Raw genomic sequence first — 10,945 nt, 5'->3', positions numbered from 1 at the left:
AACAAGCTGGCAGGATTGCTTGTAGCAATTACCAATGGCCTGTCACTGGGACTTTGTTGACAGATCCAGAATTTTCATGGTAATCAAATAATCCTCAAAATCTCTCTCCTCTTTTTTTTAATCCCCAAACCATGTGGATATTTGCCAAAATTTCCTCCCCTCCGTTTATGAATAGAACCAACAGAAAGGCCCCTAGATGCCGCCGAGTAAGCATCGTTAAAGTCTCCCCTCCCACTGCCATCGTGTCTAAGTCAGAGTCTTCCAAAGAGCCTGAGCAGCTGCGGAAGCTTTTCATCAGAGGCTTGAGCTTCAAAACAACCAATGAGAGTCTGAGGAGCCATCCTGAGCAATGGGGAGCCCTTACGGACTGTGTGGTAATGAGAGACCCTAACACCAAGTGCTCCAGAGGTTTTGGGTTCGTCACATATGCCACCATGGAGGAGGTGGATGCAGCCACAAATGCAAGGCCACACAAGGTGGATGGAAGAGTTGTGGAACCAAAGAGGGCTGTCTCACGAGAAGATTCTCAAAGACCTGGTGCCCACTTAACTATGAAAAAGATTTTTGTTGGTGGCATTAAAGAAGACACTGAAGAACATCATCTAAGAGATTATTTTGAACAGAATAGGAAAATTGAAGTGATTGAGATCATGACTGACCGAGGCAGTGGCAAAAAGAGAGGTTTTGCTTTTGTGACATTTGATGACCATGACTCTGTAGACAAGATTATCATTCAAAAATACCATACTGTGACTGACCACAACTGTGAAGTAAGGAAAGCCCTATTGAAGCAAGAGACGGCTAGTGCTTCATCCAGCCAAAGAGGACGAAGTGGTTTGGAAACTTTGTTGGTGGTCTTGGAGGTGATTTTGATGGGAATGACAACTTTGGTCATGGAGGGAACTTCAGTGGTTGAGGTGGCTTTGGTGGCAGTCGAGGTGGTGGTGGATACGGTGGCAGTGGGGATGGCTAGAACGGATTTGGTAATGATGGAAGTTACTTTGGAGGTGGAGGAAGCTATAATGATTTTGGCAATTACAACAATCAATCCTCAAATTTTAGACCCATGAAAGGAGGAAATTTTGGAGGCAGAAGCTCTGGCCCCTACAGTGGTGGAGGCCAATACTTTGTCAAACCATGAAACCAAGGTGGCTATGGCAGTTCCAGCAGCAGCAGCAGCAGCTATGGCAGAGGCAGAAGGTTTTAATCACTGCCAGGAAACAAAACTTAGCAGGAGAGGAGAGCCAGAGAAGTGACAGGGAAACTACAAGTTACAGCTGATTTGTGAACTCAGCCAAGCACTGTGGTGGCAGGGCCTAGCTGCTACAGAGAAGACATGTTTTAGACCATACTCATGTGAATGGGCAAATAACTCGAGGACTGTATTTGTGACTAATTATATAACAGGTTATTTTAGTTTCTGTTCTGTGGAAAGTGTAAAGCATTCCAACAAAGTGTTTTAATGTAGTTTTTTTTTTTTTTTGCACCCATGCTCTTGATTGCTAAATGTAACAGTCTGATCATGACGCTGAATAAATGTGTCTTAGATAAAAAAAAGAACCAACAGAAACTTATCATTGGACCTGCATGATGGAATTATGGTTCTGTTCCCCTGGACCCAAATGGTCTCTGGTGGGTGCTGTACAGTCCATTGACAGATATCATTTTGACATGAAACCAACAGCTCCTTAAGGTAGAATCAGATATTAAATAAGTCATTGCTTTGAAAACCAAGGTGTCAGAAAAAAAGAAAGAAAACCAAGGTGTCACCCAAGCCTCAACTTTCCATGAGTCCTTGACTGCTGACATCAGCTACAGCACGCAGAGCTCTGCCAGGAACAACCTCATTCCCTTCAAGAAGAGCAGTATAACAGTAGCCCACAACTTGATCTATCTGCTGCAATCTTTTTTCTTTCTTTTCTTTCTCAGGAATAACCGTGGTTCTCAGTATTTGGGGCCTTCACCATAACTCTGCCATCTGGGAAAACCCAAAGGTATGACTGTTTATTTATAAATCCTTCAAAGAACTAATGCAGTACAACTCACTTTTTGTTAGCACGATGTGGAAGTGGCAAATGGCACAAAGCAAATAAACAGAAAGACCAAAAATGTTAAAGTTTTCCCCCTAAAAGAAAACTGTCCTGTTCCCCTATTCCTACTGTGTGTTAGCTTTGAATGAATGGATTGACAAAATACCACACAGTCTGCTCTAAGTTGCAGTCTGTGCTGCAGTCATTTACTCAGTGAGCTCCACCAAGCACTCACCTAGCCATCTGCAGGACTGCAGGCTATCCATTTTGCCATGCAGGCAACTCACTCTTCTGCTGGATGTAACAATCAGAATTCTGGCAGAAAACTGATGACACCCTCAAGTTGGGCACTTAGAGGAGAATTTCATAAAGGAACTATTTACAAAGGCGTTGGTAGAGTTTAGAAAAGTAACACGGAGTGCACAAATGCTGAAGTGCTTCCCACCTCTGGGCCAGAGGGGAGAGAGACTTTCGAAGCCCAGAGAGTGACTGTCGTGCTGGGAGGAGTCCTGGGCAGGAGTTGGGCCTTCAGTAGAGCAGCCAGCCGGAGGCAGCTTGGTAGAGTGGGGTGTAGGGAATAAATAATCCAAAAGCTCTCTCTGTCCACCCTCTAGATTGCCAATCAATGTCTTTTATCAGCCAAACCCAAGAGCAAACCATGTGGGTCAGCTTCTTGGAGCCCCGAGCAGAGCAGGAAAGGGAGGAGAGAGGATCTGGAGAGGCAAAAAGAAGACACACAGCTAACCATAGTGCTTGATTCAACCGTCTTGAACTCTGAACACTCACAACACCTACAGACACTTGTTTTCACATAAGTGACTAGGGTTGAAGACCTCTTACGTGTAATGGGAAGTGGACTGCAGGTCTCATTAACAGTTGATCACATAATCATTTTGGCTAGACTTCTAAGTCTAAGTGAGAACATTCTTTTTTTTTAAGTTCAAGTTAATTTTATTGAGTAGAGTTGACACACAATGTTACATTAGTTTCAAGTGCACATCTTAGTGATTTGACAAGTTGATTCACGATGCTCCCTGATGGTAGCCACCATCTGTCCTGTTACATCACTAAAACAATATTACTGATTATTCCCTATGCTGTGCCGTTTACTCCTGTGACTTATTCATTCCATAACTGGAAGCCTGTATCTCCTTCTCCCCTTCACCTACTTTGTCCAAACCCCCCACAACCATCAGTTTTTTCTCTGTATATAAAGGTTTAATTCTGCTTTTTGTTTGTTTATGTACTTGGTTGGTTTTGTTTTGTTTTGTTTAAGATTTCACTTATGAGTGGAATCATAGTAATTGTCTTTCTCAATCTTAACTTATTTCACTTAGCATAATACCCTCTAGGTCCATCCATGTTGTCTCAAATGGCACCATCTCATCCTTTTTATGGCTGTGTAATATTCCATTTAATCCACCACATTTTCCTTATCCATTCATTTATTGAAGGACACTTAGGTTGCTTCCTTAATCTTAGCTATTATAAGTAATGCTACAATAAACATAGGGATGCATATGTCTTTTCTAATGTTTTCATTTTCTTTGGGTAAATTAAATGGATGCATTCTTACCTCCAAAGTGAAAATAATAACACTGGCCCTACCATTTCTGCTTTCTCCATACTTAGTCTGGGTAGCAGACTAGTCCACTGGAAGGCCAGACAAGGGCTGCAGGTCTAGAGTCGCACTGCCAAGTGTGGTAGCTATTTGTCACATGTGGTTACTGAGCACTTGAAATGTGGCTACTCAGAAATAAGGTATGTTAGAAATGTAAAATACACACTGGATTTTGAAGACACAGTACAAAAAAGTGGACTATTTGCTTAATGATCAGTTAAATTGAGACATGTTAGAATGATAATATTTTCTGCAAAATAAATTATATTATCAAAATTACTTTCACCTTTTAAGAATGTGACTACCAGAACATTGGAATTACATATGTAGCTCATTGTATGTTTCTCAATCAGTGCTAATAGTAGCTTAAGAAGTGTGCTCATGGTGTTTTGGGGATGGTGGTGGCGTTGCCCTGTCATTTCAGGTCTTTGACCCCTTGAGGTTTTCTCAGGAGAATTCTGATCAGAGACACACCCACTCCTTCTTACCATTCTCGGCTGGACCAAGGTAAGGACAATTTGAAGTTGCTGAAAATGCACAGAAATGTTTACTTGGAAACAGCACTCTCCCTTTGGTACCTCAGCTCCATGGAACCCCATCTTCTCACCAGATTATGAGGTAGATCTTGGTACCTCTTTGAGCCCCCAAAAAGACCAGTTAGTTCCACAAAGGACAAAGCCCTTCTCTGTCACATCCTATTCAGCTATGCCTCGGACAATTATCCCGTGATGCAAACTTGCTCATAAGCCATGCAGCCCACCTCCAATGCAGGAGAAATAGTTCCTTTTTTTCTTAAGTTCAGATTTATTGAGGTATCTTTGACACATGCAATTGTAAGATATTTAAAACATACATCATGGTGATTTGCTATCTGCGTACATTGTGAAAGGGTTCTTCTCCCTCCGGTTAATTACCACATCCTCCATCTCACCAATTTATCTCTGCATGTGTGTGTCTGAGGACATTTACGCTCCATCTTATTAGCAAATTTCAGTTGCACAATACAGTGTTAGCCACTATAGTCTCCATGTTTTTTTTTAATTTATTTTTTATTGGTGTTCAATTTACTAACATACAGAATAACCCCCACACTGCGTCCTCACAGGAGAAACAATTCTATATGCAACTCCAAGTGCCACCATGTTTCGAGAGGCCATCATCACATTACAGCCTTTCAGTTCACTTTCTAGCAGGGAACAATAGAAGTTCAAAAGTTTCCATGGCATTTAGTGTGACAATGCTGCTTTACTGTGAATGGCAGATTCATTATCCTAGCATCTTATGAAAGAGTCAGAAACAACTACCATTTCTTCAAGTATCTCTTTCTTTCCCTGGTGTCTGCAGGAACTGTATCGGGCAGCATTTTGCCATGGTCAAGCTAAAGGTGGCCATTGCCTTGATTCTGCTCCACTTCAAGGTGTCTCCAGACCCCACCAGACCTCTTGTCTTCTTGCACCAGATTGTCCTCAAACCCAAGAATGGGGTCCACTTGCACCTGAAGAAACTCCCCTAATGTTTCTAGCCCAGGGTGCAATGATTGTATACATATCCAAACTATATATACATATATATGTGTGTATATCTAGTTTTAAAGTTAAATACAGCTACTGGAGCAAGAAAATGAAGAGGAGTCAAAATATGATGGGAGGGTTAGGGGTAGGTGGGATGTAACTGCACATTATCTGTGCAACTCTGTGTAACTGCACATTATCCAGAAACGTTTCTAGGTGATACGCTGTGTCACCTAGATCAATTTCTTTATGATTTGGGGAGATTTTCCAATCATTTCTGTTTGATTCTGGCTGCTATTAATGCTATATACCAAGAATTTTGCTCAGTGACTTCCATATATTTTCTGTTGCTTTTTAAAATAGTTTTTGGAATTATACAAGTAATAGGTGTGTGTATACTCACAGTAAAAGATTTACAACATTCAAAAGCATGTAGAGTAAAAAGTAAAAATCCCACTTTACAGACTCTATACCTCTCTGCCCTGACCAATCTTACTCATTTTCCTAAAAACAGAAGAGTTTGGTGTGCATTCTTTCAGAATTTTTCCTATACATTTCAAATATACATATGTATGTATGTGTGTATTCTTATAGGTGGGATCATATCCGTATTATTCTTGCTTTTTTCACTTAATAAAAAATGCATCTTATTCCTAATCATGGATTCATAATATTCTATAGTGTGGATGTATTATAATTTATTGAGCTATTTTCTTATTATTGGATATTTAATTTATTTGTAGTTTTAAAAACATGCTTATTTGCCATTTGTGTTTATCTTTATTTTGTTGTCTGTGACTCATACATCATTTATGCTTATTTTCCTATGTAGTTCTATTTGAGATCTTTAATATTGTGGATAACAGTCCTTGATTGTAACTTTATAATTTTTCCCTTTTTTTTTACTTTTATAAAACTGTATGCTAAATATTAGCATACAGAATTTCTAAATTTTCATGAAAGAAGATAAATAAACTTTGTGGTTTCTGGGAGTTAAGTCTTGGATAAGAAAATCTTCATTTGGAATATTATCTAGATAGTCTACATAGTTTCCTGGTGCCAACAGTGCTTGTGAAGCCTGAGTGGGAATTTTTTAATAATTACCAAATAATAAATAATAGTTTGTATTATTTCCAGATTCATTACTGATTTGATTTTCGTGTGTCCACTATATGCCAGATATTGTTGTGATAAGCATTCAGTGAATGAAGAGACATGACCCTTGCCCTCATGGAGCTTATATCCTAAAGCATCCTTAAGATGGATAACAGACAAATAATTACAGATTTCACTAAGTGTCATGAAAGCACTAGTTCCTTCAGTACTAGACAGTAAGAAGGGGAACTTGCTTTAGATCAGGTTGTCTAGGAAATCCTCTCTAAGAAAGGAACAGGTAAGTTGAGACCTCAAAGTCTAGAAGCTACTCCTATTCTTTCTCAGATGCCCCGTAGTGGCAAAATTTTGGCAAGTCACTGGACAATTTAAAATAGCCTTGAAACACTGGGAGTTACAGAACGAATAAACCATGAGAATAAAAGGCACAGCATAGCAAATATAGGCAATGATATTGTAATAGCATTGTATGGTGACAGATAGTTGTTACACTTGGGGTGAGCATAGTACAATATAATCACTATGTTGTACACCTGAAACTAATGCAACATTGTGTGTCAGCTATACTCAAATAAAAAAATTATTTTGATAGCTCTGAAACAAATAGTAGAAGTTTATCATCCTTGCCAAATACAAGCATATTAATCTTGACTCTCTAGATGGATAAGAAATGAAAATAAAGTCCTGGTCACATCCGTAACAGTCTACCATAACAAAAATATCCCCAAATAGAGGAGCTTAAACAAGAAAAAAATGTGTTTTTCTCTTGTATGAAAGGCTTGAGGAGGTAGGTGGTCCAGAACTAGTAGGGTAGTTTGCACTACATGGTCATCAGGTACCCAGGCTATTTATATCTTGTCCTCCATCTTCAATACTCAGCTTTCAATGAATGATCTAAGGTAGTTGCTAGCTCCTACCTTAAAGCAAGAGGGAGGAGATGAAAGGGGATGGGAGGGCAGGAATATTTCCTTTTTTAGGATATTAGCTGCAAGTTGTACTCATCACTCTGCTCACAGCTCTGTGGAAAATCCAGTCCCACCTATAGCTGAACAGGAAACTGGGAAATGTGGTCTTTAGCTGGCAACCATGTGCTCAGCTAAATCGTCCATTTGTGTAGAAGTAGAAGAGGGATGCTGAAAGGACACTGAGTCACCTCTGCCAGCAACAGCCTATCATTTAAGCACGGACCAGAACAGGTCCTTTATTTTTTTTTATAAATTTATTTTTTTATAAATTTATTTTTTATTGGTGTTCAATTTGCCAACATATAGAATAACACCCAGGGGATCCCTGGGTGGCTCAGTGGTTTAGCGCCTGCCTTTGGCCCAGGGCGCGATCCTGGAGTCCTGGGATCGAGTCCCGCGTGGGGCTCCCTGCGTAGAGCCTGCTTCTCCCTCCTCCTGTGTCTCTGCCTCTCTCTCTCTCTCTCTGTCTATCATAAATAAATAAATCTTAAAAAAAAAAAGAATAACACCCAGTGCTCATCCCGTCAAGTGCCTCCCTCAGTGCCCGTCACCCAGTCACCTCCACCCCCCTCCCACCTCCCCTTCCACCACCCCTAGTTCGTTTCCCAGAGTTAGGAGTCTTTCATGTTCTGTCTCCCTTTCTGATATTTCCACTCATTTTTTCTCCTTTCCCCTTTATTCCCTTTCACTATTTTTTATATTCCCCAAATGAATGAGACCATATAATGTTTGTCAGAACAGGTCCTTTAAAATAGAAATGATATCAGGGATCGTGCCAACCATGAAGGTGTCACAGCATTTAGAGTACAGTAATCAAGAGTCAGCAGCATTCAACAGGCCATACAGGTAAATTTATAAATATTCTCAAGCCGGGAATGGATGGGGTGGGCAAGTATCTTGAAGGAGCCACATAGCCCCAATGAAATACTGTGACTCTCTTTTCTTGTCCCCTCAACTGGAAGATGACGCAGAAGCAAAAAAAAAAAAAAGTGCTTGCTTTCTTCAACACCAATCTTAAGTTCTACAAAGGAAAATACACTCAATAGAGCTGTAAGTAATATCAAGTATTATGTTTTTATTCTTTACCTTTTGGGAGTCATTGGCCTTTTTTACAAATCTAAAGAAAATTGTGGATCTTCTCCAGAAATGCATATGTACCCCAAGCACCAGCAGGGTTTGTCTGTGATTTCATGACTTTGGTGGACTCCACGAGCCTATGCCTGGACCCAGCTGATAGCACTTCTTCTGCCTTCATATCCTTAGGAACCTTAGCAGGTGGCTGTATCTAGTAATGGAGGTACCCATTAGTTCAGGAGACATGTCATTGCATCCCCCGGCAGCTATCACTGACAACAGTGTTTCAGGATACTGAACCAAAGCCTTCTTTCTTATAACATTCACTCATTGATAAAGCTCAAAATTTCTTTATCAATTTATAGTTTTCACAGTCCTCTTATCACCATTACATAATTAGATCTATACCACACCCTTTGTGATGTATGCATGGAATGTTATCAAACCCAGTTCCAATGAGGAAAAGGAGGTTCAGCAAGATCAAGTGGCACATCCAAGGTCTCTCAGTCAGTGAGTAGCAGACCTAGAACTCTGGAGCTTTGGCAATTCATTAAGTAGTTAGAAATAGTTCTCATGACTTCCCAGGTCCTCAGTGTTTCAGCTCTATAGTTTTAGCAAATCAGATGTGCCTTTGCACTAACATCCACCACCATGGAGTCGAGCTGCAGAGAACCGATGGTGTTCATGGCAGTCATCCTGGAATTAACCTTCTTCTGTCCCTACTCCAGTCTGGTACCCATTTAGGCTCTGGCATCTCGATTCTCTCATTTATAATTTCACTTCTGGTTTCTGGACTCAATATATGCATTTTGGGCTATCTCTCCAACTCCTGATTGTCCTTTTTTCCTCAAAGAGGAGGCCTGAACTACACTCACCCTCAGGTCTCAGCCAATGACGCAGTTGCTGGCTAGTCTTTCAAGCAGCTCATCTGATCCCCCTTGCATGGTGATCCAGATCCAGACCCTAGCTCTGCCTACTTTTCCTCAACACATCACTATCCTCATATCCAAACTCAAACCAGTTTGACAACATCTCTCTTAAAGCACGATGCCTGGAAATGAACAAAATAACCCAAAATGTTATAAGCCTTCTTCTTCTGGCATCCACTTCAGGTAGGGATTCCTGTGGTGTTTGGGGAAGCCAGAATGGGTGTTTAGTCAACACTCCAGAAACCAGAGTCTCCTTGAGAACAACTGTAAACACAGAAGAAAAGGGTCCAGAGCTCTCTTTTCTCTGATCTCTGGAGGACTTGTGATAACATAGGCCTCAGCCCTGCAAGTTCGTTTAGAAAACAATGTATCTCCCCTGAATGGGACAGTACGGCTTCCTTGGCAATCTTTGAAATATCTAATAAGGACACTGACCTTTTCCTGACTCTTCCCCCACAACAACCCATTGTTATATGGGATGCTCCGAGGTGCACCTTCTAGCTCAGAATGGCTGTGCTGAACCACCCAGGCTCGCTCTCTTTTTCTCACCTGAGATAAGTGACATTCGTTTGTGGACTACGGAGCTATACCTGCCTGACTGGAGATTGGCCCCACCTGTACCCACAGGTTGACCGGGTTGTTCCATATATCCTACTACATGGTAGGCGTTCCAGATATATCTGTTTAATGAGTGAATGAATTCATGGACAGATGAGTGAGCAAATGAACTATGATCACAAGCTGACCTCTAGCCACAGCTGTTATACCAACTGCCTAGACAACAGTTATTTATGTTCGGAGAAAATAAATGTTGCAGCTCTGGGTCAATCATGACGTTGGTCTCAGCCATGGTTTGGTGACATGTTTGTGTGGCTTTGCACAGCTCCTGCCCACTGCAGGGGATGTAATTCCATCTGCACTTCTTCACTCATATATAGATACTTTTGGAACACCTGTGCAGCAGGTGTAAGGAATAAACAGACAAAGACTGACCTCTTGAAGCTTATATTCAAGAGGGGACCTCAAACAGTTAACAAGCAAGTGAATAGGGATGCCTGGGTAGCTGAGGGGTTGAGCATCTGCCTTCAGCTCAGGTCATAATCTTGGGGTCTGGGGATTGAGTCCCGCATCAGTCAGGCTCCCTGTGAGGAGCCTGCTTCTCGCTCTGCCTGTGTCTCTGCCTCTTTCTCTGTGTTTCTCATGAATAAATAAAATCTTTTTTTAAAAAAAAGTAAATGAATAAAGGAATACATTAGTTAGGTTCAGGCTAGCTATAGTAACCAACAAACCCCCAAAGGAAAGAACAAAAATATTGCCCCTCCCTGTGCCAGTCTATCCCTTTGGTTTATTTTCTTCTCCAATACAGACTGCATCTACTCCCTCTGTGAGGATGACAATAAAGTCCTATTTTGCAGAGCATTTAAAATCTCTGAGTAATGCTCATTTCTCTCCATCGGGCCTCGATGGGACTTCTTGCATTCTAGGGTTCTATGAACTGAAAGACAAGTTCTTTAGAACTCATTAAGTTCTAAAGACTTAATGATGGAGGAGAGACAGGAAAACTGCAGTTAAAAATTCTCAACCCTATCCCAATAAGACTGTATTTCTCAGATTTTCTTGCTGTTAGGTGTGGCTGTGTGAGTTAGTTTGTTTAGGCCAATGGGATATGAGCAAAATTGATGTGTGTGTGCAACTCTTGGAT

The 10,945-nt window shown here is 41.0% G+C and overlaps 1 protein-coding gene across 1 annotated transcript in view; it reads left to right on the top strand.

The window, feature by feature from the left end:
• Nucleotides 1–5,164, top strand: part of CYP4X1 (cytochrome P450 family 4 subfamily X member 1) — a 36,512-nt gene extending 31,348 nt beyond the window's left edge. Inside the window, exons 10-12 of the mRNA NM_001206933.1 lie at nucleotides 1,930–1,994; nucleotides 4,076–4,158; nucleotides 4,996–5,164. Coding sequence (NP_001193862.1) covers nucleotides 1,930–1,994; nucleotides 4,076–4,158; nucleotides 4,996–5,164 — 317 coding nt within the window. The remainder of the gene's footprint in view (nucleotides 1–1,929; nucleotides 1,995–4,075; nucleotides 4,159–4,995) is intronic.
• The last annotated feature ends 5,781 nt before the right edge of the window (nucleotides 5,165–10,945 follow it).

The sequence above is a fragment of the Canis lupus genome, chromosome 15, assembly GCF_011100685.1.
Source record: "Canis lupus familiaris isolate Mischka breed German Shepherd chromosome 15, alternate assembly UU_Cfam_GSD_1.0, whole genome shotgun sequence".
Classification (NCBI taxonomy): domain Eukaryota; kingdom Metazoa; phylum Chordata; class Mammalia; order Carnivora; family Canidae; genus Canis; species Canis lupus.
Note: the sequence above shows the minus strand (reverse complement) of the source record. Positions and strands in the feature narration are given on the sequence as shown.